Source organism: Manis pentadactyla, chromosome 16 (assembly GCF_030020395.1).
Source record: "Manis pentadactyla isolate mManPen7 chromosome 16, mManPen7.hap1, whole genome shotgun sequence".
NCBI lineage: Eukaryota > Metazoa > Chordata > Mammalia > Pholidota > Manidae > Manis > Manis pentadactyla.
Window position 1 is genome coordinate 78182432 of NC_080034.1, and position 27190 is coordinate 78209621.

The 27190-nt window shown below is 39.1% G+C and overlaps 1 protein-coding gene across 9 annotated transcripts in view; it reads right to left on the reverse strand.

Moving 5' to 3' along the window:
- CARMIL1 (capping protein regulator and myosin 1 linker 1) overlaps nt 1-27190 on the reverse strand; it is a 356120-nt gene that overhangs the window by 123759 nt on the left and 205171 nt on the right. For all 9 annotated transcript variants that reach the window (XM_057493799.1, XM_057493802.1, XM_057493798.1 and 6 more), the window contains 3 exons: nt 17454-17529; nt 12661-12749; nt 11403-11497 (listed from right to left, as the gene is read on the reverse strand). In XM_057493799.1, coding sequence (XP_057349782.1) covers nt 11403-11497; nt 12661-12749; nt 17454-17529 — 260 coding nt within the window. The remainder of the gene's footprint in view (nt 1-11402; nt 11498-12660; nt 12750-17453; nt 17530-27190) is intronic.

The following is a 27190-nucleotide window of genomic DNA, read 5'->3' on the forward strand; positions in this document are numbered from 1 at the left end:
ATGTTCATTTTACTCCTAATTGCTGCACCCATCCTTGCAATGCATGTCCAATAAAGTGGGTGCCTTGATTGCTCTCAATCACCAGTGACCGGCCCTAGGCTGCAAAGAGATGCTCTAGGCCCCTCTTGGTGGTTTGCTGATCCGCACAATGTGCAGGGCACTCCTTCTGGGCTCGGCTGACTTCTTCAAAGGTCAATGGCAGGCCCCTCTGATGGGCTACAGCCCACATTGTCTTTTGCCCCACCTGCAACAAACACTAATGCAGCCATTGGGCCACATCAAGGGCAGACTTTCCTTCTGGCCAGAGCACATGGGCCAATGCATCTGCTGCATTATTCCCTGGGGATGCCAAAGGCAAATGGCTGGTCACATGATGTACAGTAGGTGTCTGTCCCAGCAATGGGCTCCATAGCCAGCAAGGTATGGTACAGAGCAGCCAGCTGCTTCTCTATCAAGGTGACCGGACACCTGCTCCTTTCCATGGTTGTGACCAGGCTCCACCGGCAGCAGGAGCAGCAGCAGTGGCAGTAGCCTTAGGCTCGGGCCACGGGCCGGGGTCGGCACGGCCAGCAGCGGTGGTGGCGCCTCCACGACCACACGAGTGTGGACACATGTCCCTCGGCGTGAGCGCCGCTTCTCCCCATCATCTCTAGGGGCAGCCCTCCCAAAGGTCACACCCATTACGGCAGATTTGGGTTCAGAGGAATCCTGCCGACTGTGCCAGATGAAGTCTGGGAAAAATAAATCCCGGGGCAAAATACCTCTAAAAACCGAAATCAGTCAAAGGGAGAAATAAAATTTAAAGCCCATTTATTGCTTACAAACTTCAGTTTGGGCCCTTCTCTCTCTCCTGCTCCAGCAGCAGCAAAACCGGCCCTCCCTGCACCTCTTGGGTGCAGATAAGCCCTCCTTGCCCAGGTAATCACCCACTGATATGGAGATGAACTTCTCTCCACCCCTGAGGAATGATGCAAATGCACTAAAGCCATACTTCTTTCCACCTCTGATGCCTATCCATATGCAGATATAAAACCAGGTGCGATATTTGGGAAATGTTACAATTTTACCCATACCATTCCATCCCCATAAAAAAAAGAAATAACAACGGAAGAAATCAAATAAATAGAAAGCAACCATAAAATAAGTAAACTTAACAAAATTTACTGGTCAATAAACTAATAACATTAATAAACCCCAAGACCAGTTTAAAAAAAAAAAAGAAGAAAAGGACCAAATAATGAAAATCAGAAATGAAAAGAAAACACTAATAGGAATCCTACAGAGATTGCAAATATAACTGAAGAGTGTAAAAATCTGAAGTTCAAAAAATGTATCATTTTAAAAGAAATGGAGAAATTTTTTGTGAAAAATATAACTTACCAAAACTTAAATAGATAACTTCAATAGACCTCTAATTTACTCAAAAAAATTAATCCATTATTAAAAACTGCCTCATAGAGAAAAGAAAATGAAGCCAAATATAAGAGTATATACTATATAATTCTGTATATTTGAAATTCAAGAATAAACAAAGCCAGTCTATCATGACAGAAGTCAAAATAGTTACCTTCCCCCAGATGCTAGAGAACAGATGACAGCAGAACACTACAGAAGCTTGTGGAATGTTTGTAACATTCTCTCTCTCGATCTTGGTAGTGGGTTCATGAGAGCGTTCACTTTGTAAAAATTCATTACGATGTAAACATAGGGTTTGTGAACTTTTCTGTATGTACGTTTGTGGGTAAAATCGTAATATTTCCAGAATATCTCACCTGGCTTTGGTGCATTTACATATCAATAGGGGTTCCTCAGGGGTGGAGAGCTGTTCATCTCCGTATCAGTGGGTAATTACCTGGGCAACCCAGGACTTATCTGAACCTGAGAGGTTAAGGTGAGGGCTGGGTGGCTTCTGCTGGAGCAGGAGAGAGAAACGGCCCCAGTCTGCAGTTTGTAAGCAATAAACGGGTTTTAAACTTTATTTCTCCCTGTGACTGATTTTGGTTTTAGAGGTATTTTGCCCCAGGATTTCCTTTCCCTGGACTTTCAATGTTATACTTCTATAAAATAATTTACTGAAAAATTAGGTATGGAAGATAGCAGAGGAGAGAAGCTGGAGGACTATGGTAATGACCATGACCTTTTAGATACAACACCAAAGGCACAATCCATTAAAGAAAGAATTGATAAGCAGGACTTCATTAAAATTTAAAAAGTTCTGCTCTGCAGAAGATGGCAAGACAATCAGAAGACAAGCCACGAACTGGGAGGAAATGTTTTCAAGACATATCTGATAAAGGACTGTAATTCAAAATATACAGGAACAACAATAAGAAAACAACCCACTTAAAAATGATGCAAAGACCTTAACAAACACTTCACCAAAGATACACAGATGGCAAATGAGCATATGAAAAGATGACCCACCTCAAATGTCATCAGGGAAATGCAAATTAAAACAACGAGATACCACTACACACCTATTAGAATAGTCAAATTCTGGAAAACTGACAATCAAAAGCGGGCCAAGATGTGAAGCAACAGGAATTCTCATTAATTGCTTGTGGGGAATGCGAAATGGTTGCAGCCACTTTGGAAGAAAGTGCAGTGGTTTCTTCAAAGATTAAACAAACTCTTACCATATGATCCAGTCACATTCCTTGGTAGTTAGGATTGAATAAGTCATAGGAAGTACATTATGCGGTTATTCATTCATATGACAAAATACATATTTCCTAAGTATATTTGGTCTTCATCCACAGTTCTGAAAATACTGCAGTCTTAAAGTGAAATGGGTGATTTGTTATATTAATGAGAGACTTTTGCACCCCACCCAAGGGCAGCTGCTAGGTTGGATCAGCCAACGGCCAAGAATTTCGCCAATCATGACTATGCAATGAAGCCTTCATAAAAAATCTCTGAGAAGAGGTTTTTGATCTCTGCTCTGCTTGACTGGATCCCACTTCTCTGTCAGAGAGCTTCTACGCTTGGGGAACCAGAACTCCTCCACATGCCACTGGGCCAGGCCCCACGAGGACAGACGCTCCTTTATCTGGGACCTTGCCCTGTGTCTCTCTTCATCTGGCTGTTAACTTGTATCCTTTATTAAACTGGTAAAGGCAAGTGTTCTCCTGAGTTCTGTGAGCCACTGTAGCAAATTAATCGAACCTAAGGGGGAGGTCGTGGGAACCTCCAACCTGTAGCCATAGGTCAAAAGCACAAGTAACTGCCTGGGGCTTGCAACCTGGCATCTGGAGTGGGGGGTGGAGGGTAGACTTGTAGGATGGAGTCCTTAACCTGGGAATCTGGTGCTCTCTCCAGACAGACAGCATCAGAATTGAGTTCTCCAACTCCCTGCTGGTGTTTGAGAATTGCTTGGTGTAAGTATGTGTGGGAAGATTCCCTCCCACATAGTTACCCATGTTGGAATCAGGTCCAGGAGCCCAGAGTTATACTACTATGACTGCTGTGTATTATCATTATACATACATGTAAAAAAAGACACCATAGCATTTGGTGTCAGAGGAGAGGGAATAACAGTAGTTAACCATAGGAGTGGAAAACTATATGAAATTCTGGGAAAGGAAAAACGGACACAGTAGAAAGAGATCAGTGATTTTCAAGAGCTGGGATTATGGGTGGGGAGTAGGGATGAATAGGCAGAACACAGAGGATTTTTTTGGGTACTGAAAATATTCTGTACGATACTGTTAGGCAGGAAAATAGATATGAGCAGGGTGGAAAGAGAATAAGGCCGTAAAGCCCCCTAGAAAGGACTGAGAGTTAACCTGTTAAAACCAGAAAGCCAGAGAAGACTCAATCAGTTAAAGCTCAAAAGGTCAGGAGCAACTTGGCCTTGAATGTTTGAATATTCCCCAGATAAAGAAAAGCATCTGAGCACAGCCCATGTCTTCACTGTGTCAGTTAGATCATGCCATTGTAAGATTTACTTTAGCCTGCTAAAAGGCCAGGTTATGAACAGCATAATAAAGACAGGAAGATTCTACCTGAAAGCTAAAATGGCATTTTAAAATCCAAGAAGTTAAGAAGTAAGATTCTTAACAAAGTCTTCAGCAAACAGATAAATCGGCCCACCTTGGAGGAAGGGAAGGCAGTCTTAACTGATCTGCTCCCAAGCCCGGAAGCTGCTATCCTGGGAGGGGCCAGAGCAGTACATTTCTTATGTTAATTTTGCAGAACTACCTAGAAAACTGATAAGAAAAGATTTACTCTCTCATCAAAGATAGACATCTTGAAACCACTTAACAAGTTCGCACCCCTAGCCCTTTGTCACATTCCTGAAAAATCCTTAAAAGGGGAAACCCCCAACCTTTCAGCATGCACCTCCCTCTAAGGTTGCCCGCATTTAGGTAACTTTGACTTTTCCCCTATCTTTCAGTGCATCTCTCTCAGGGGTTGCCCGCACTTTCTAAGTGCATAACTTTGACTTTTTCCCAATCTTTCAGCGCTCCTCTCTCTGAACTCACCTGCACTTTCTAAGTGTGCAGACTTTCTCTCTTTCAATAAGACTTAAACCTTTCAAGGCGCCTCTCCTGCCTGAGGTTGCCTGCTGCACTTTTTCTCTCTTTAAGTAACTTTAAATAAAACTTTTACTCTGCTTCACTAGTGTCTCTGCCCTTCAATTCTCTGTTGCGGCAGGGACAAGGACCAAGGAAAATACACAACAGTCCCCCCAACAATACTATAATGATGAATGCATATCATTAAACCCATAGAAAATACGGAAATTGCCATTTTTTACTTTCAATAGTTTCTTTTGTGTCAGACATACTTAGAACACCACATAAAACTGGAAATTCCTACAACCAAATTCAAGGCCAGACTGGAACAATTATTTTATGCTATTGGAGACACCCACACACCCATCTGTTCATTCCTTAATCATAAACTACCTTTAAATAGGAAGGTAGATGAAAAGGAATAAACAATCCAGGAATAATTTTCTCTGGAAATTGAACTATCATACTGTAAGTAATTCAAGTAATAAAAAAGTGAAGCACATAAATTAGAATAATGGTTTGGCAACTTATTTAAAAGGAATAATTAGGACAAAAGGTAAACAGGATTAAAAGTAAAGAGAATTAAAAGCACATATTTAATTATGATAGTCTAGTAAACTTTTTTAAATCAAATTTCAGACTAAGTTACTAGCTTCTACCTTGACAAAAATGTTTGTCTTAATTTACTAGGCATTCACAAGTTGTAACTATATTGCTTCTTTAAAGAAACACCCTGCTAAGTGCTCACAGAATGAAAGGCATAACTGGGGTCAGCACTGTTCATTTTTTTTTTAAATGAAAGAACTTAATTGATTTTTGCTAAAAGATAATAGATTATTACACAAAGGGTCCTCTGCTTTGGCAGACTTCAGTAATGGGGCGAAATTAATAAATTGAAGGTGGCTGGCTGCCAAAATTTCAGGAAAAAACAAAAAAATTAACCTGCCTAAAGCTTCCTGAAGCTACTTTCTCAAAAGTGCCATGGAAAAAATGGATCATTGAGAAAACATTTCCCCACAAAGATGAGACAGAAGAGACCTTGGCTTTTGGCCTAAATTGTTCAATTCTGCTCCCCAAATAAAGCAAAACATAGCCTTCAGAGCTGTGAGTTAAAGCAAAATTTATCATGAAAAGCTTTAGTTTGGAGACTTTAGTGGATGGATTATCCTTCTATTGCTTTTTTTTTTTAAAGAAAAAATGGTCTAATTTTTATTTCTCCTTTCAAAATAAAACTTATCGCTCCTCTGCTTCCACATATTTATGCCTAATAAAAAATTATAAAATTTTTAGTATTATGATTTGCCATCTGATGTTATTAACTTACAAAGACAGGAAATTAAATCTGACTACAGATTTAACCCACCAATCATGCATGAACTTAAAAACCTATGATGTGGTGTGGGCGCTCATGGGGAAGACAGTGTAGCCCAGAGAAGGCACATAGTGGGTCTGTGGCATCTTGCTGCCCTGATGCACAGTGACTGCATTGGGGTATGGGGGGGACTTGATAATATGGGTAAATGTAATAACCACATTGTTTTTTCATGTGAAACCTTCATAAGAGTGTGTATCAATAACACCTTAATAAAAAAAATTTTTTTAATGTATGATAATACCATATATAATTCTAACACTTGTATATTCTGGAATCAGTATGATTCACATGATAGGAAATAGAAGGAGGCCCTGTAAATTGAAAGCGTCAATATTAATAGTTTAACAAAATTATGCCTGTGGAATTCTAGCAACGGGATATGGGAAAACAAACGACCTCTTTTTTGTCTCTTAGAAAACATAGATTTGAACATCATAGATGTCAGAAAACACAGTTAAAGACCTTCAGATTTCTACTAATTCCTAGTTTCCCTGGAGAGTTCAGGAACACTGAAAAATGTAAATAAAGTACAATGAAGTATTCCCATTTCAAAATTAAGGCTGAGTGAATGAGTTAGGGATATAGAATTAGGAACACAGGAATAAACAAATTAGGAATATAGGAATAAACAACCAGTTGAAAAAAATGAAGTAAGTATGCCTAACTTTCAAATGCCCTAAAATCCAAATCCAGGCAGTTTTTAAAATACTGTTTGACCTTGTATATCCATAAAAATATCATATATGGCTGAAATCATGAGTCTAAAGAATTTTGTTTTATAGCTGTCACATACAAACCTGCCATCTTTAAAAATTAAAGTGATATATTTAAGAAAATTTATTGACATGGAATAAGCCAATGTTTTTCAAAAAAGCATGCACAACATTCTTTTCTCCCACTTCCAAAGGAAATCTAGACAGCCAAACCAGAAAATCACAACCACAGTATGAGAGACTGACTGACCGACTGATTGACTGGCTGATTACTCAGGAAATACTAGATGAGAGTCCAAATAACTGAGAGTAGGTAGAACTCTGCAAGTTTTGTCCAAATCATGCAAATACACAGTTCTTCCTCCATAAAAGGAGAATCATAACATCTGCACTACTTAACTTCACAAGGCTATTTTACATAATCAAATGGAATAATGGAGTGCACAGTTTATGACAGGCTGTTCTTATTCTTTTATGTATATTATCTCACTTAGAATACCCTTACATGGTATATAATATTATTTTAAGGATGAGAAAATTGAGGCATAACTTGTCCAAGGAAACTCAGCATAGAAAGTGGCAAAGCCTAGAATTGAACCTCTTGTACTCTGACTCCAGAACCCATGGGTATACACAGAGATGAGAAATGTAAAGGGCAAAAAAAGGTAAGTGGCAATTCTAGAATCTATTTCTTTTGTTTCTTTTAGATCAAACTGGATGTGCCGCCAAATGGTCAAGAAAAAAATATTTGGGTCCTTGAAGTCAGCATTTCCAAAAGAAAACCACTCTGAGACAGGATTCTAAATCATCTTTCAATAAAATGATCAGATTTAGAACAAAATGAGGGGTAGAAATAAGGACAGAGACATTCCTGACAAGGCTAAGATCATAAAAACCAGGGTAATTAATTGGGAAGGATAACTAGGAAGAAAAGAACATGGAGTTTGTAACATTCAGGGAAGTAAAGCAGAGAAATGAAATAAGCAGAGAGAGAAGGGGCTGCATTCTCCCAAAATATTCAACTTTCATCCAAGAAGTGATGTCAGGTCCTAAGGGTGAGTCGTGAGGAGATGACTGTCAACACCCCAGTTCAGATACTTGGTCAGCCCAGAGGGCTCACCACAGAACTAGTCAATAAAGTCCAGCCAGACCAGAGATTTTCAAGTCCTTTCTACCATGGCCCACATAAAGGAACAGATTTGACATCTTGATGTAGGAACTTCATATGAAAATACATACATACACACACATTAGAGAACTAAAACTAATGTTTTCCTGAACAGTGTACTCTGGTATTGCCTATTCTATTTCTTCTCCTCTTTTCAATGCTTGTCATAAGTTGACTTCATGATCTGCTAATGGGTCTTGACCTACAATATGAAAGTTGCAAACACGCCTGGACCTGCAACTAGAATGAGAGCTCGTGTGCATGTGATCCATTCACTGCCTGTGCAGCTCTTTCAGGGGAAGAACAGGGCAGCTAGCATTTGAAACGTGCCCAGACACACTACACCCCTGCTTATTAAATTGTATTTCCCTCACCATAAGCTCCTTAGCAGCATAAGGCTGCCTGTCCTTTGTACATAATTATGACAAGGAGACAGAGCTGTAAATAACAGGACTTTCCTGCATCAGCATTCGTATCACAAGGAAGGAGCCCAACTTTCTTCCTGAGAATTTCCAAGTAAGTCCCTATGTAGGTGGTTCAGGTGCAAAATCAGATTCCATTTGGTCCTGGAATTCCTCAAAATTGTAGGCACCTTAACTGCCTTTGAGTTTATTTGTGATAATCTTCCCTGGCTTGGCCTCTTTTATATACTATACAATTCAATTACAACTCCTCCCCGATGCTTTTTGTCATTTTCAAACATGAAGTACTGTCACCGAAAAGCTCAGAACAAAAATCATGGAAATTCTTCCCTAGATTGAAATTCCTGTAAATATTTTACATTTGATTGGAGATCTTGTGGAATTTCCATCCGTTAGCAGGAAAGCTACCAATCATCTTAAATATTTAGCCAGAATTTTAAAACAAAAACAAAAACCTATAAAGAATTTGTGTTCACAAGGCTCAGCCCCAACAGTGTAAGAAAGGAGGGATATGCAAGTGTTGGCAGCTGTCCAAGAACACTAGCAAATACAGTGAATGCATCTAGAAGGGGCAGGAAAGGGGAAAGTCTTAGCTTGAAAAAACATTTTCAGGAGTGTCAAAAAATGTATGTGAGCAGAAACCATACCGGAGAGTTAGTATACGCGCACGAAGCTGAGGAAAACACACTTGAAATGATACGTGATTTTAACACCTGTGAGGACTGCAGGTAGATGAAAAGACACACAAAATCAGGCCTCAGAGGTAGGAACATGGAGGAAAAACATGCTCCTGACTGAACACATTCTGACTTCCTACCAAAAAATCTCTATAAATTTCACCATGATTTTCAAGTGCTATTAAAAACCTGCAGAAGAGAATTAAGATTCAATGAAATCAAACTTAATTTAATTATGTCCAAGGTCTTACGCTGTTTTTGGGGGACTGGGGGACAAGTAGTATCTGGTGGAGGGGAAACATTCTCATCTAATCACAGTGCAGCAGAATGAAGTAAGTGCTACCGCAGGGGCTTGAGGCAAAGGCCAGGGTCTGATCCATGAACTGCACCTGAGACAACAAGCTGATGGGAACAGCGGCTCCTCACAGCACATGCAGTCACAACAGGAAAGGAGATGAACGGCTTCAGGCTCAGTCCTTCCCCTTGCTGTCCAAAACTCAAACAACATGTGGTGTTTTGGGTCTGGCGTCTTTTACCCGACATAATGTTTCTGAGATCCGGCCATGTGGCAGTGTGTGTCTGCACCTCACTGTCCTGTATTGTGCAGCAGTTCCCACTGTGCGCATCTACCGCATTGTGTCTATCCACTCACCAGAAAAGAATGTTTGGTTTCTTTCCACGTTTTGGTTATTATGAATAATGCTGCTATACACACTCACTTGCCAGTCTTTGTGTGGATGTACGCTTCATTTCTCTTGGGTGACAACCAGGAGTGAAATTGCTAGGTCAGGTGGCAATTTGTGTTCAGCTTTTTGAGAAACTGTCTAACCAGTTTCCAAAGTGGCTGCACCATTTTATACTCCCACCAGAAATGGATGAGTTCCCGTTTTCCACATCCTCTCCAACACTTATTTTGATTTTAGCCATACTACTGGTGAGAAGTGCATCTCATTGTGGTTGAATTGATGTGTCCCTACTGACTAAGGAGTGTCCTTCCCTGACCTGGATTTCATGCCCTGAACGCATGTTTCCAACAACTACTTCCCTCTATGGATTCTGTCCTGTCTGCAGGTGAATATGATGGAATCCATCCCATCTTAAAACTAAAACCAAAACAGCTTTCCTGTCTCTAAAAGGTCTACATGGCTTCCACTTTGTCATAGTCACCATTTTGTAGCATTTGACTAACAGAGACAACACTTGTTTTTCCTAAAGGAAACTGTATGCCCCAGGGGAACTCCCATTCCGGAGATGTGCACCCATTATTTCCACCTTTGGCTTATTCTATGAGTGTGCTTCTCATGTGACCAAGTTTTCTAATTCAGTATCAACCTTCCTTTAGATTCACTACTTCAGATGCTGGGAAGTTACTCTTGAAATTTTTTATTGAATATCACACAGGTATCTTTTTCAATGAAGAACAAAAAACAGAACTGTGTCTATCTCAGTATTTTCAGCTCTGTTTAATAACTGATCCTCACCAAATATATAACATTATGAGATGAAAGGGCGTTATTCAACGATGCTGGAAAACATTTGCAACAGATTATAAAAACAAAATATTCTCTCTAGAGTAAAAGCTATTTTCTTCTTTAATCCTGTCCATGCACTTGTAATGCAACCTTCTCTCACTTCATCGTGAACTCTAGTCCTTCAGCTCCTCCCTGTTCTCATGTTTAAATTTTGTCCAATATTTGAAGACATTGGTCGGTGGCAGAATCCTAAGATGGTCCTCAAGATTCCTGTCCCCAGTATACCACCCTGTAAATTTCCTGGGGGGCGTGGGGCACACTGATGAACCAGATGGGATATCACTAATGTGAACAGGCCACTAATCAGCTGACGCTGAGTTAATCAGAAGGGAGATTGTCCTGCGTGGACCTGACCCAATTAGGGGCTCTGTGTAACAGAAAGTAAGAATCAGAGAGCAGTGCTCCTGCTGGCCACAAGCACGAAGCAAAATGACATGTACAAGGAAGGGCCACATGGCAAGGACCTGAGCACAGCCTTTAGACACTAGGAATGGTCCTATATGGGCAGCTAGCAAGAAAACGGCAACCTCAGACCTAGAGCCCCAAGGAAATTAATTTTGCCAACACCCAGAGCTGGAGGAGGACCTCAGATCACAGACAAGATCACAGCCCAGGATGACAACTTGATTTCAGCCATGTGATACTCTTGAGAACCCAGCTAACCTGTACTCAGACTTCTGACCCAAGGAAACTGTGAGATAGTAAGTTTGCATCATTTTAACCTGCCAAGCTTGTGGTAATTCGTTACACAGCAATAAAAAGCTAACACAGTAATTTAAAAGTAATATCCTCCTTTCCATTTGTGTCTCTTCAATAAAGTAAATCATTATAAAATTTTAGCGTTATGTGCATCAAAGGGTGGAAAGAACTAGAAGCCAACAAGAGCATCAGCAGCATTTATAACATAATTAACAATTAAGCTTAATACTATTCTTCCGGCATGGCTCCTTAATCCTCTTTCAATTCTGGTATCAGTGATCATGTGAACGCTGCAGTACCTCGGTCCTCCAGTGGGTTGCCAGCAAGATTGATCGTGTGGAGTCCTGAGCAGGGATTATGTGCTAGAGCAGTGGCCAGTTTTTGTGCAAAATCTCTGTGAGTAAAAAAATAGTAAGATTAAATAACTTAAAATATAAAACTGCTCAAGCAAAACATTTAAAGCTAAAATAGCCAGAGTGAAATCTAACAAAGGAGAAGCTTTCTTTACAATATTAATCTATATATCATATATTTGTTAACACCCAATTTATAATCCTCATGAGAGAATCTATAAAGCCACAGCCAGAATATGGTTCATTTTGATTAGCCAAAATCTCATTCAAAAGCCAAAAGAAAATATAGAATTGCCCCTTTAAAGAAACACTGCAAGATGCGATTAATAGTACTTTTTAGCCCCTCCGTAAGGCAGAAGACAAAAAAAACCTGAACTGAACCTGCTTTTCAGGAAAATGACAATAAGCCACTCACTATATCTTGGTTCTCATTTCATGTAATCCTGATAAATTCAAATCTGATCTCTGTAATTACTGCGTTTAAAGGGTACAACTGCTAATATTATATTTTAACAAAAATCAAAACCACTATTTTAGGTATGTTTAACTTAAAGTAACACACTAAGTGCTATGATTATTAAACTGTCAACCCTCCCTACTCTTTGTTCTAGAAGATTGAACTCTTATGCCCCACATAATGCTCGGCTATTGACTGCTACACCACCGAATGAAGACTGCAAGTGTGAATGTGAAAAGAGAAAGACATGGCTATAATGCATCAAAGCAAAGCAGTAAAATCATACAGAATGTTATTACTATGACTACCACTGACACTAATAAAAGCTGACACATAGCATCTAGAGTATGAAAGATACTTTTCTAAGCACTTTACATGAATTAATTCATTTATCCTCATAATCAATGATCTGTAAGGGAGGCACTATTATTATCTCCATTTTAAAAATGAAGCGTCAGAGACACAGAGTTGAAATGATTTGCTTCAGGCCATGAGGCACCTGGCTGAAGTGTCTACGCTCTTAACCACTATACCATGCACCCTCAGAAATATCAAGTGACACAAGAGCAAAAGATGTTATAAAATCCTTGATCTTTGTGATAATGACGGATCATAGGGATCCTTCTTTTATAAGAGTAAACACTATGCTCTATATGTGAGCAGCCCAACTTCTTTTTTAACTATAATTTTAGAGGAAACAGCAAAAGTTTTAAAGCAACATATTCATGTATTCAGAAAAATACTCACGTTCGAAGTCCAGCGTTTTCCAACACCAATTCTTCTAGTTGACTGGACCTACTTACCACTCTCAAGATCTGTTCACAGACATCAGTGGACTATAAGAGAAAACATTCTTTGACCGTGCTGTCAGACTAAAAGCAACCTTACTTTATTGTTATAAATATATGCAGAGGTGAAGTTTTGATTAAATAAATCATTCCTTCATGCATTAAACCTTGACTGAGCATCTGCATCTATGCACCATCATGATGAAGGTCCTGGGAATACAATGACACTCTTGGTACACAAGATGTGCCATCCAGAAGGGGATCAGATTAAGAAGAAAATATGTAATTATGACAGAGTAATGAAAAGTAGTACTATGGGGGGCACCCAGAGGTACAGCAATCCCAATCTTGGGAAAACCAAAAGAATCCCCAAAAAAAGGGATACCCAAAATGAAGAACTGAAGACTAAGTGGTAGCAATGGTGGTAACAATGCTGGTGATGAATATCTGAGCTCTTGTCATGTACCTGACCCTAAGTTAAGCCTTTATGTGTATTCTCATTACAAAAGTATTAAGTAGTATTATTCACTTTTTATAGATATGAAAATTGAGTCTTAAGATATCATGTATTTTAAAAGAGAGCCTGAAAAAGCATTTGGTAAACGTTAACTATTACAAAATTCCCACTGTATTCTTTAAAATAGAGTGAAGCAGGAAACAATAATAACAAATGGCTCAGTAAACAGTTGCCTCCTGTTAATAAACATTGTTTTAAAAAATTATGGCACTGTAAAATTTTATCTGTCAAAATATTTTAAATGGTTAGGGTATAATGTTAAATGAAAATGCGTAATTAAAATGAAATGTTTAATGAAAGTAAGAATTGAAATGGCTAATGTATTCACTGTAATAGCAAAATTCTTGAGGGGACTATAAAAAATGAAGAGTCATGCCCTAGGGGCAGATGTGTGCATAATTTTTCTTTTAAATTTTTATTTATTAATGTTTTTATATATATTTATATCCTGCCTTACTCCAAACTAATTTAAGATGGCTCCTGACCATAAACTTATTTATACATTAAAAACTGATTTTAAAGCCTCATTACAATTAAGGGTCTTTTAAAACCTTTTATGATATAAAAAAAGAGAAAGCATGTTCTGTGTGCCATGCATTTAATAATCAAAACAGTTTCTTTTCTTAAAATGCCACATAAAACTATTAGGGTTTTTTTTTGTTTGTTTATCCAGTTATTCCAAGTGGATTAACCATCACTGCAACAGTCTGAAATGTAACAAGGATCAAGGATCCTTTAGAAAACCTGACCTGGAAACACATCACTCCCACAGCATCTAAAGTTCTTCTAATTCTTATTTGATTCCATTTGGTCTATAATGTTGCTTTCACACCATTTCTGGGTTTCTATAATATGTTCAACACACTGATGAAGGAGGAGAAAATTAATTTCAACTGACCTGATAACTGTAATTTACATGATGCTGATGGTGGTGATTTTCAAAATGGTGCCCCCTTATCAGTATAATTCTTTGTCTTACGGTATACAACCAGGGAAACTGACCTTACTCTGTGCTGTCATGATAAAAAGTGATTACTCAAACAGTGTTTTTGAGGGATTATCCTAATTCCCAGGAAGCACCCACAGTACGGTTACCTTTCCAGGGCTACCTCACAGGGCAGCCAAAGAGATGATCTCCCAAAGCAGGGATTTGAAGCAGGGCTTTCATTCACCCACTGGGTATAATTGCAGTAAGAATTTATTACAGAAAATGTATGAAAAGTGTGCCCAATTTTTCTTTAAGATGGGGAGGGGAGAGGCGTAACAATTCATTCAAGCTTAGGTTACTCTTGCTACTTTTTGAAAAGTGCCAAATACACGAAAAAAATTGTTTTCTACACAGAAATTGTAGATGACATTTTTAAAGAGATACACATATAAACCTACACCTTATCAGTGTGACATCACACAGCTGTGACCGTCGTAGTAGTTCTCCCCCAAATGTCACATGCCTGTTCAGCAGTATGTTCACTGACCAAGGAAAAAAATTTTAACAAAATAATATAATGGCCCTCAAAGAATTTGCATTTACTTAAAAATCAAATGTACACGATAAAAACAAGAGCATTGCTATAAAATAACTGCTGAACTTGTATAAAATAAAACCAAATAAAATGTAAAAAAAGGAAAAAGAATTTTAGAACTCAATGGAACTGGCCCAACCTTATCATTTTTAAAAAGATTAAAAAGGACCCAGTGATGCTCACTGACTTGCCTAAGTTACAAAACCGAAAGAGTTGAGCAAGACTCCAGTTCTACTGCTATTTTAATGAGCTGAGAATTTGGGACAGAAACTTGGCTCTAATTGCATGTTTGGCATACCTCATCTTTAAAAAAAAATATCCCTCTATCCTTTTATTTAAATTAGGGGTAGTGGCTGCTAACTGCCTTCATATAAGATCAGCATAAAGCATATAAACATGTGGCTCTTGCGCCTTAGCACAGGAGGTGGTCCTAGGAGCAAGGAGCAACCTTAACAGCCCAGTGAATTCACAGGAAGTCACTTCTCTTTGTTATGCATGTAATGTTTTTTATGCACTTCATGTTTTAAAAAAATCCAAAGAAGGTATAATGCTATTCTTTGCCTCAAACTGTTAGAAAATGTCCTAAAACAGCACATTCCAATACCCAGCAAATGAAAGTATTGTTTCTTTTTAACTTTGGGTGGAAAACTTGAAGAATTGCTATTCTTCTAAAAGATTGTAAAGTGACATCCCAAAGACCATTTTTCATTTTAAAATACCAAATATTAACAACATACAAATGTATTTCGTGTTTAAGTCTCAGCTAACAGAAAAAGACGGTAAGGGCAGTCCTCAAATCCTGTCACTCGCCTGCCTTCCACCCCAGGACGCCCAAGAGAGCACGCGAGCACTCACACACTCTATTTTGCCAGGACTGAAATGCCTAGATGCATATTTTCTTGCCTGAATGTCTAAAGTAGCTGAAAGGAAAGGATGCCCGGGAGGAATAATAACAGAATGGCAGCACCGATGGCCTGGACACATGCCTGGACTATGAGTTGGGACAATTTCCAAAAGCAGGATATCCACAACCCCCTCAGAGCTCTCTGTGCTGCATTTTGAAAATTTTGAAAATCACAAATTTAGGTGAATGTTTGAATGAGCCAGGTAAACTGACTTGGTAGTGAAGCATTTTGTTTTCTGATGCCACAATCCCTGGGCTAATCTATTTTTCCTTCCTCGAGTGTCTCCCCTCTCTGATCTGCAGTCTCTGCTGGTCCAGCCCTACAGATGGTCCCCATCTCAGCGAGCAGCGAACAAGGAGGAGGCTTCTGTGTCCAGGTCTCCCACCACGGCTTCCTGCCTGTCCCCTGGGAGTCCCCTTGGCTCCCCTGCCACTCCCGGTTCCATCATTATTACTGACCTCGCATCCTCCCCGTTCAGCTAATACAGTTTCCATAATTTATGCTCCCACATTTGTTCATTTCCCAGTCTCTTTGCTAGTTTGATTGTGATAATGATAATAACAAGAGTTTACATTCTGAAGTGCCTTCAATATGGCAGGTACTGTGTTAGAATTGCTATATACATTATTTGCTCATCTCAATAACTTGCAAATTAGTTATATTGCTATGTCCATTCATTCAACAAACTAATATGACACATATTAATTAAACCAGCTTTTACAGCATAGATATGATGAGCCCCATACTCCGATAAGCACTGGACAGAGACAAGTAAGACAAAGGCTCAGGTACACAGGAAGCTGAGGCCCTAGAAGGTCAAGCAACTTATCTAAGGTCGTACAGCCTTGTAATAAGAATCAGAATGTGAAACCAAAGTTTCTGTTTCCAAGTCCACACTCTTTTCCTATATAACACTGGCTCTTAATGTGCCCCAAATGAGTTAAGCCCTTGCTCATCCTGATAAGCCAGTAAGCCACTCACACCCCAGGCAGACGCAGAGAACCAGCTGTATGTCCACTAGCAAATCTCAACCCTCCACTTCCTATAGTTCCAACCTAAATCCTACCTCTTCGATATGGAAATCTTAACCCCTCAGTTTCTAATGACCTCTGATCATTGGAGGCTTGAATGCGAGAGTTGCCAATAAAAGACATCTAAATTATTTCCTGTCCTAAATGAAGCAGCAGAAAGCTGACCTATGGACGAGCACCTGTCTGTACGGCTGTTTTGAACTTGCAAAATATCCTCAACAGAGCTTCCTATTTCCACTGCTAAAACAGACCAAAATTTTGGTTCCCCCATGCCGTATGAAAACCACCATTTCACTTTGATTCCATTTTGTTTACATATAGATCTGCCCAAAAACTCATCTAGAAAATTAATCTTAACTATCACAACTCAAACAAACCAATGCTACCTGGTAACATTTTCCTAAATACTTAGGAAGGGAAGATACATGGAGATGAAATGCAAGATAGGAACATCAAATCTGCTGTTTGCAGCTGTACAAATGTAACCTTAATAGTTTGTGCCAGCCAGCTGAGTACTGAAGGCTACACTAATGTGTCTTCCTGTTCATCACCTAAAACTGCCTGAAGGAGCTAACAACACAAGGAAGTACTTCTCTGAAACATCTCACATTATAAACTATAAAATGTCATGCACATCATTTGTAGGAAGATATTTCCAAGAAAAAACATGAATGCAACTTACCAGTATGGTAGAACAACAAATGTTTTTTTTCGATAATTATCAGGTTTATGAAATTCAACAAAGCTAAACAATATCTGCAACATCAGGTACTTACCAGTTTTAGATCCTTAGAAGACAGCTTTGTGAACCACTGATTGTATTCCAGAACAGCAATGATAGGTATTAGGTCCCTGGAAGCAGAAATAACAAAAACATGAAGTGCTCTTGCAATAACCATGTTGACACTTTATTTTTAATCTATGACACTCAACTTTACTTGTTAATTTCTATTATTTACAAACATACCATCCAGAACTATTTGGACCACCGGACAACAATTATATTTTCTAGGACATACCTTCAATATTATATAAGCAGAATTTCTAAAAATTGAAGATAAATTTCCTCCAGACACTCTAATTCCTATTTCCCAAGGAGAAGAGGCTGATGGCAGTGTTTGCTAGAACTTTCTCTAAGAGAAATTATACATCTACTGCCATACTAGCAAGTCTTATCTCTTTAGACTGCTCCTTCAAAAATTCTTTAACCGTCAAGAATGGCATATATTCTCTAGTCAGACAAGTTTACATTCCAAGCAAGGACAGTGTCTAGTCTGATAGTAAGTGACATCAAATGGATCCCCAGTGCTTGGACGATGTGGCACTTCCTTGCAATTCTTGGTACTGATTATATACATGAGATACCCAGGTGTATTTCTGTCCTACGTTTCATACAAACTCTTCAGCTATGGAGCGAAGCTATCTGTATAAGAGACCTGCCTCCGTTCTCTTTTGCTTTCCCGATCTACAACATTTCCCTCGCTCATGCTCAAGTCAAAAGCAGACAATTCACTACTTACCAAACCTACCATGCAATTTTACAATCAGAATTATCTTTTACTGCTTTGGTCAGCTATGAAATCCATGTATCCTTCAATGCCTGTATCAGACATCCTCTCCTCCCTAAGTTACCCCGGTCACTCCAGCCAGCACATGGCTTGCCTTTCAAGTTAGCATTTACTTTATCATTTTCTATTATAGTCTGTTACTTAAATATCTGTTCCCACCACCCCAGACTGTAAGTTCTTTGAAGCCAAGTCTCTGTTTCAGTTCTATGGCTTCTGTGACACAATAACAGTTTCACCCTTAGGGCATGACATGTAGCAAATACTCAAAGTTTTACTGAAATAGAAAAGAAAGGCAGAAGGTACAAAGAACAGCTGAAATCAACATTATTTCACAGCTTCTGGGTACCAGGCCCAGCACTAGGCAGTCTACACAGAGCATCTCATTTAAATCCCAAAACAACCCTAGGAGGTCCATATTATTCACATTTTACAAATAAAGATAGAGATGTTCAGAGACATATAGTGAAGATAGGTCAAAGTGACCAAATTAGTCACAACCCAGACTCTAAAGGAACCACGTGTGTTGTTTCATCAGACTTGCTTTAAAAAGGCAAAATGAGTGCACAGGTGGCAGAGAAAAGTGATGCAAAGGACTGAGCAGCCTCAGTCAGGTAGTTCCATGTGCCATTTTTCCATTTTACACTGTCCACTGACCAAGGGCTCAGAACAAACCCCCGCAGCTGCCCCTGGTGTCTAACGACTACCCGCAGCTGAGGGTAAGTCCACCTTATCACACCCACACGGCTCCAGAGCACTCTCCTGTGCTGCCCCACTCAGCAACTACAGCAGATCAGTCTCATCTCATCTCCTTTTATGGATTTAATGTCAAGTAGTGACTGCACTTCAGAACCTCTTTACTGTGTATTCGAGTCCACCACTTGATCTGATCTAAGTACAGCTTTCGTCATTTTCAGGAACTGAAGAGCTTGACACTAAAGGCCCAGGTTTTACATCAGTGCAATGGGTAAACCAGCATCATCTCTATCTGTGACATGCAAAAACACTGAAAGAAATATTCTGGTACACTAAAAGTTGAATCTAATACTTAATAATACCAGAAATGTTTCAGGTACAATATTAAATTTAAAAACATACAGCATTCTAGGTGCACATTTGTGTGATACAGTCAATGATAGCATCTGGTAAAAACCACATATAAAATAATAGATATAAATGCTTACAATTACAGATACTTTTTTTTTTTAAAAGAAGAAAAAGAAATATAGCAAAATGTGATGAGGATACCTTGCCTGGATGGTAGCATTAAAGGTGATACTAATTTTTTTCTAATGTAATTCCTGTACTATATTTTTTAAATTTTCTAAAATGATCCATATTCATAATCTAGAAGACTAATAGAATTAAATGTCCCATGGATGGTGTAAATAAAATTTTTTTCTAGGAAAAAATTATCCATAAAGATGACAGACACTTGTGCAGGCTGGCATGGTTTACCCAACATGTTCCTCTAAATTATGTTAATGCCTAGACTTTTTTTCTGTTTGGTATCATTAATCTACAATTACATGAGCAACACTGTGGTTACTAGATTCTCCCCATTATCAAGTCTCACCACAAACACCATTACAGTCACTGTCCATCAGCGTAGTAAGATGCTGTAGACTCACTACTTGTCTTCTCTGTGTTGCACATCCCTCCCCGTGCCCACCACACACCATACATGCTAATCGTAATGCCCCCTTTCTTTTTCCCCACCTTTATCCCTCCCTTCCCACCCATCCTCCCCAGTCCTTTCCCTTTGGTAACCGTTAGTCCATTTGTGGGTTCTGTGATTCCGCTGCTGTTTTGTTCCTTCAGTTTTTCTTTGTTCTTATACTCCACAGATGAGTGAAATCATTTGGTACTTGTCTTTCTCCACCTGGCTTATTTCACTGAGCATAATGTCCTCTAGCTCCAACCACATTGTTGCAAATGGTAGGATTTGTTTTCTTCTTATGGCTGAATAGCATTCCATTGTGTATATGCACCACATCTTTTTTATCCATTCATCTATTGATGGACACTTAGGTTGCTTCCATTTCTTGGCTATTGTAAATAGTGCTGTGATAAACATAGGGGTGCATCTGTCTTTTTCAAACTGGGCTGCTGCATTCTTAGGGTAAATTCCTAGGAGTGGAGTTGCTGGGTCAAATGGTATTTCTATTTTAAGTTTTTTGAGGAACCTCCATACTGCTTTCCACAGTGGTTGAACTAGTTTACATTCCCACCAGCAGCGTACGAGGGTTCCCCTTTCTCCACATCCTCGCCAACATTTGTTGTTCCTATTCTTTTCTATGTTGGCCATCCTAACTGGCTGCCTAGACTTTTTAATGTTAAAAACAAATTGGAAACAATCATATATCTTAATGCAGTCTATACATATTTATTTAGTACCTACTCAGTACTGGGCAGGGTTACTAGGTTCTGAGGGGTAAGTGATGAGTAAGAATGGCTCTCCTTCCCCCAGTATACTCTACTGATGGGGAAGAACCCCTGTTCAAACTATCTGCAGCACAATGGGAGACATGCTGAATAGGGAGCATGTCCAAAGTGCCAGGACAGAGCAAGACACAAGTACTTCAGCCTGGAGCAAATTGGGGAGGGTCTACAGGGCTTGAAAGATAAGATGGGGCCAACCAGGCAGGAAAAAGGGAACAGTATTTCAAGAAATTAGGAACAGCATGTCCAAAGGCATCCGAACGTGAAAATGCCTGGCACTGTGCATGAGTCACTGGGTTGATGTACCAAGAGCACAGCAAGATGGGCCCTTCTCTTGTGATACTGACCACGTGGCACTGCCTAGCAGAAGACTCAGGAAATAAATACAACTATAATAGAGTAAAATAATCCCTGTGGAATAGGGGTGATATGAGGTGCTATGGTGCATACAGGAGAAATGCTAATCAGGAAAAGGCAGTTGGGGAAGGTTATTACACTTCAGAGCCTTCAGAGATGAGAAGAGTAGGATGGGACACATGCTCTAAGCAGAAGAAATGACCAAGAAAGCAAGGTATGGCTTACTCATAGTCAAACTTAGTCACAGAGTTTTGAGATCTGACATTAAAAGCATGATCCGTAAAAGAAAAAAACTGACAAATTGGACTTCATCAAAATCAAATCTCTTGCTCTGCAAAAGATGCTATTGAGTGAAGGGAACAATGAGCCACGTGTTAGGAGAAAATATTTACAAATCACATTTCTAACAAAGGATTTGGTATCCAGAATGTATACAGAACTTTCAGAAGTTAATAATAAGAAACATCCCAATTTTTTCAAATGAGCAAAAGATCTGAACAGATACTTCATCATAGTAGATATGTAGATGGCTAATAAGTATATGAATAAATACTCAAAATCATTAGTCATTCGAGAAATATAATTTAATGTCAAAATGAGATGCCGCTACAAACCTATTCAATCGCTAAAATTAAAATAAAAACTGACACTATCAAGTGTTTTCAAGGAAGCAGAGCAAATGAAGCCCTCCTACATTGCTGATGAGAATGCAAACACCACAAAACGGAAAACAGTCTGACAGTTCTTATTAAGTTTGACATGACATATACCTACTATATAATCCAGCAAACACAATCTTAGGTATTCACCCAAGAGAAATTAAAACTGATATTTTCATAAAAACTTATGTATTATTGTTCATAACAGCTGTATTCATAATTGTCAAAACAGAAATAATACAGATGTCTCCCAGTAGCATGTGACTTCCAAGGCCAGGTGAGAAAAGGCATTAATGTAGCTTCAGTTTAGCCCTCTCTCTCTTGACACGCACACCCACGGAATCCGGCTGCTCTGCTGTGAAGAAGTCTAGGCCACATATAGGTGTCCCAGCAGACAGTCAACATCAAACACCAGACATGTAAATGCAGAAGCCTTTCAAGAGGGTTCTAGAGCCAGCCCACATCTGACTGCAAGGGCCTGACGGGGCCCAAGCAAGGATAGCTGAGCTGAGACAAATCAACCTCAGAAGTGTGACAGATAATAAAAGGTGAGTGTTCTTCCTGCAGGCCATTAAGTTTGGGGTGGTTTTTATACAGCAGTAGATAACCAGACACCTGGTATCAAGAAGTAAGGCTTGAAAGCTGCACTAGGGGAACAGGACTATACACAGGGTAACTACAATAAGCTTCTAAGCAAAGAAACATCGCAGAAAATTAACAACTTCAGCAATGTAGGCTGGATGTATCAGAGGAAGGTAACAATTTCCTAAATGCAGGCAAGATGTATCCCAGATACTGGAGGGGTCTGGGCCAGAAGGCGGGTTCAGAGGTTAGAACAAGGTCCCAAGTAAAGTGAGTTTTTCCTAACTGATGAAAGAGTTAACACAAGCCCAATCAAAATATGCGTACCTTTATGACGAAACTATAGAGAAACTCAAGGAGGGTTTGGTTAACTGTTACAACTGGGTCGGGCAGAGGGAGAAAGGAGGGGCTGTGACTGAACAGTGACTTATGACAGCCTTCTAAGGAGAGACAATTGCCTATTTCTTGGCCTAACGGGTTAGTACAGGGCTCGCCTTGACAATTACTTGCATTCTGGGACATATCTGCACTCTTTTCTCGAAGGAAACAAATGTAAGAATGGCCTTGCAGAACTTCTAATGGTCATTACGTCAAAACCAAAATGTCTAATAGTTGAATGGATAACTGTGGAATGTTCATACATCAGAATACAAACTAAAAACCGAAGTAAAGAAACCATAGATGCATCAACAACACGTAAACCTCAATTCCTTGTGTACTTAGTACCTGACTGGACTATGCAGAGAATGGGGAGCTTTAGGCTGTGAAGCCCAAGTTTCCAGAAAGTACTTCAGCAAACACTTATAGAAAAGGCAAATCTAAACTGAATGATATTCAGGATTCCTAGAATTTGTTACTCTTAGAACACCCATGCCACCAAGACAGACAAGGAGGCCAAGATCAGGGAGATTCAGGCACAGATATAAACAAACAGCATCACGGAGCCAGCAATGATCAACACTGATTCGGTCCCACATAAACAGAAAATACGTAAGACAGTACATAACTAATTTCATTTCTAAGAGCTCATGTTCCTGAATGGCTACACTGCCTTCCCTGTGCCCCTCCCTACGTTATGTGTGCTACTCATAATGCCCCTTATTCCCTTTATCTCTCCCTTCCCTCCCATCCTCCCCAGTCCCTTTCCCTTTGGTAACTGTTAGTCCATTCTTGGGTTCTGTGTTTCTGATGCTGTTTTGTTCCTTCAGTTTTTCTTTGTTCTTATACTCCACAGATGAGTGAAATCAGTTGGTACTTGTCTTTCTCTGCCTGGCTTATGTCACTGAGCATAATACCCTCTAGCTCCATCCATGTTGTTGCAAATGGTAGGATTTGTTTTCTTCTTATGGCTGAATAATATCCCATTGTGTATATGTACCACATAGACTTTTCTCCTTTATACTTAGTTTGAAAACGGGAGTTGGAGAGCTTTAAAAATTTTTTAATGTCACAGGTTAGCTATTCCTTCCTGATAGCCTAATTTATATAGAAGTTATGTCCCATATATTATTAAATAATTAGTTGGACCACTCACCAACTCTACGTGAAACATTTTGCAAATGACATCACCAGAGGTATAAAAATGTGGTCTCTAAATTTGATCACACACTCCTCAGAAGTATTTTGAGCACAAACCTCCCCAAAATCTATGTTTATCTATAAACTATATACATGTGCTACTGTCCCAGCATATCAGAATCAGTATAAAATATACATATACAAATAAAATGGATGAGGAAAAATATGCATAAAACAAGTTCTACTATTTTCTCCGCATTCCTCAACATATCATCATCTTGCTCACACCAGAGTTCGTCTGATCCAGGCTGGTCACTGTTTTACAGAATTATTTACAGAAATTTTGAAATGAAAACAGAAGCTCATGCTATTCACACTGGATTTCATGCTCCAAACAGCATTTCTTTCCTTTTAAATGAGAGCAGGAATAAAGAGATGGAGCTCAGATTAGGGGAGAGTTACGCCAGCACCCTCAGGACAACCTTGACAAACATTAATCGACCCTGAAAACTATTTCCGGGGAAGTAGCAGGCTCAAGAATGTCACCTTGATGAGTAAGAAATATGACAACACAGAAACATGAGTCTGAAGGGAATGAACTGCTGGCTATGTTCTCATGAGCCAAGTTTAAACTCAGTGATGCATGTCACTGAGTCTTTAGAGGATTGATGAGATTAGCTCCTCTTAAAAATCTTCTGGGAACAAGAAAAACTGATGTATTTAATGCTATATATTCTCTTCTCCTAAGCACCACTCTACCCTCATCATTCCCTGACACTCAAATTACAGTGTAATTACATTTTTAGCACATCGGCTTACAGATCTTTGAGAGATCCCATGAGAAACGTATAATAAAGCCTTTACAAGCTATGCCTCTTTATAGCCCACTGATACCTAAACTGAAAAAAATTTTAAGAAAACACTTCCATAAAATTTTGGAAGCTCTAAATAATAACTAAGTGGGCATTTTCCCAAGTACTTCCTAATTACTATTCCTCTCCAGAAACAGACTGGATGGGCTAGTGTGACGACTGTCATTCTCCTATCTGAATGCTCATTTAGCAACAAAAGGGTCCCTGGTCCTCTATTCAGTTCAGAGGGACCCACAGGTAAGTAGCAATTAAATAGGCAACCACAGCATTCAAGCTGCTTCTCTATCTACCTTGAAACAGCTAGACAGACCCTAAAGGTTTTAGTGAGGTGGTAGAACATATAGAAACAGAAGAACGGCCTACAGTAAGAGAATAGCAGGCTAGGTGATCGTAAGCAGTGTCAGTGTGATGTAGATGCATCTCCATTTCTCAGTTCATAAGGCTACATAGGTTATGTATTGTAAAATTGGGCATATCTCTGAAGAAGAGCCGATCCCAGGCAAATCAGGGAGGGGAGGACATTACTAGGGTCTCTCTGATGAGATGATGATAAAGGCACTGTCCCTAGAGCTGCACCTCCTTCTAAACCCATCTCCCCTGCATGGTGATGGAGTCGCCACAGGTAGGTTACTGTTTCCTCCATTCTGTGCTCCAGATGATAGAGCTGCAAAACCATGATGAATTCTCCCTGTTACCAGACCTACAATATTATCAGTGCCACACACGTGACCCAAATCTCACAGTCTGGATCTGAACTGGCCCTGAAAAATGGTAGTTACAAAGTCCTGGGTGCAAAAAGATAATGACCTGGCTGAGTAACTCAAAGAGACAATTGTACAGGAATCCAGACAGAATGTAGCCATAGACTATGTTCTATAGAACATAGAACAAAACTGGGTTTAGGACACTGTTTACAGCAACAACTGCCGACCTGAGTATGGGGGAGAAAGTATCTTGAGTAATCTGATGGGCTTTTTAAAACTAATCCCTTTGACCAGGCCCATGGAACTTCCAGTCCAGAAGAATCAATGGTTTCAAAGACTCTTAAGAATAGCTGTTTCTCTGATGACTAAATACAATGAGGAGAAAGAAAGGAATGAAAAAAAAAAGCTTTGAATGATGGCCAATCAGAAGACTTTCATGCTGACTATATGAAAAGCGTGCAGCTTTCTAAAAGGAAGTCTAGTAAAATGGTGATGTTCAGAGACATCTATATGTATGTGCACACAGATTCTCATTTTAATAAATATAAATGGTAAGCAAAATTACTTACTTAAATCTGAGTTGTGTTCAAATAGAGATACATGGGAGCTGATTGCCACAGTGGAAAAATTCATCTTCACATATGAAAACTATTCCCTTATTTGCTAACAAACTCCAGCTCACCACGTGGCCAGTTTAATCTCTCCTCTTGCTGCTCTAGTCTAATTCTTCCATTCTCTTCTCCATAATTCATACCCAAGTGAGAAAACTACCAACATTTTTTGTAAAACATCTTGAATTTAGAGAATGACCCACATCACACTCAAATTATGCCACTATGCCAGTATGACTCCTTCCAAATAACTGTGCCATTTTGTACAAACTGTGGATTCATGGATTAGCACCTCAAGCTTCCAACATAGAAATGTTCATCCAATATAATTTATTGTAACTTGACTAACAAAATACTATTAATGCAGGCCATCGAACAGGCTGAAAGTAGCCTCTTTGTATGGAAGCTGATTCTAATTTTAATAGTAAGAATCATGGAAAAAAAAAAATCCTTAAGAAAGAGGAGCTAAACTTTGAAGATTAGGGTGATTTTGGCAGAGCTCAAAAAAAGTCAAAGTATTCAGGCAGGGTAGGAGAGAAGACACCTAGAGCAGTGATCCCTATTTTTAATAATCAAGCCCACTGTAGTAAAAAAAAAATTAAGAACACCCTAATTTTTTAATATATAGTTATTATATTCTAAATACTATAATAGTGATATACTACATATATAAAATATAGAAATTTTAAAATGAGTCAGCAATAAATGTAAGTAGAAGTTCTAATATTTTTTGTAGCTCATCTTGCATTTTCCTTTGGGTATATACATCCCACATCAGAGGATGTACACCCCACATAGAGGCCACTGACCTAGCGCAGGGGTCAGCAAACCACAGTCCACAATGCATATTTCTGTGAAGTTTTATTGGAACACAATCACACTCATTCAACTACATATTGTCTAGTGCTGCTTTCGAGGTCCAACAGTGGAGGTACATAACTGCAACAGTGACTATCTCATAAAGCCTAAAATTATTCACTTTTGGCCCTTTCTAGAAAAAGTTTTCCAACTTCTGATCTGAGGTCTCAGAAATGAGAAGTCCTTCTAGCCCTTAATCAAGTGAGAAAAGTAGACAATTATGGGCTAATCCATGAATGCAGTGTTTACTTATGAACTGGAAATTCTCCAACTAAGGAATGAGGAAAAATTTACCTGTAGGAAATCTCTAAGTTTTGACAAGGCTTCTCAATTTTAGATCATATT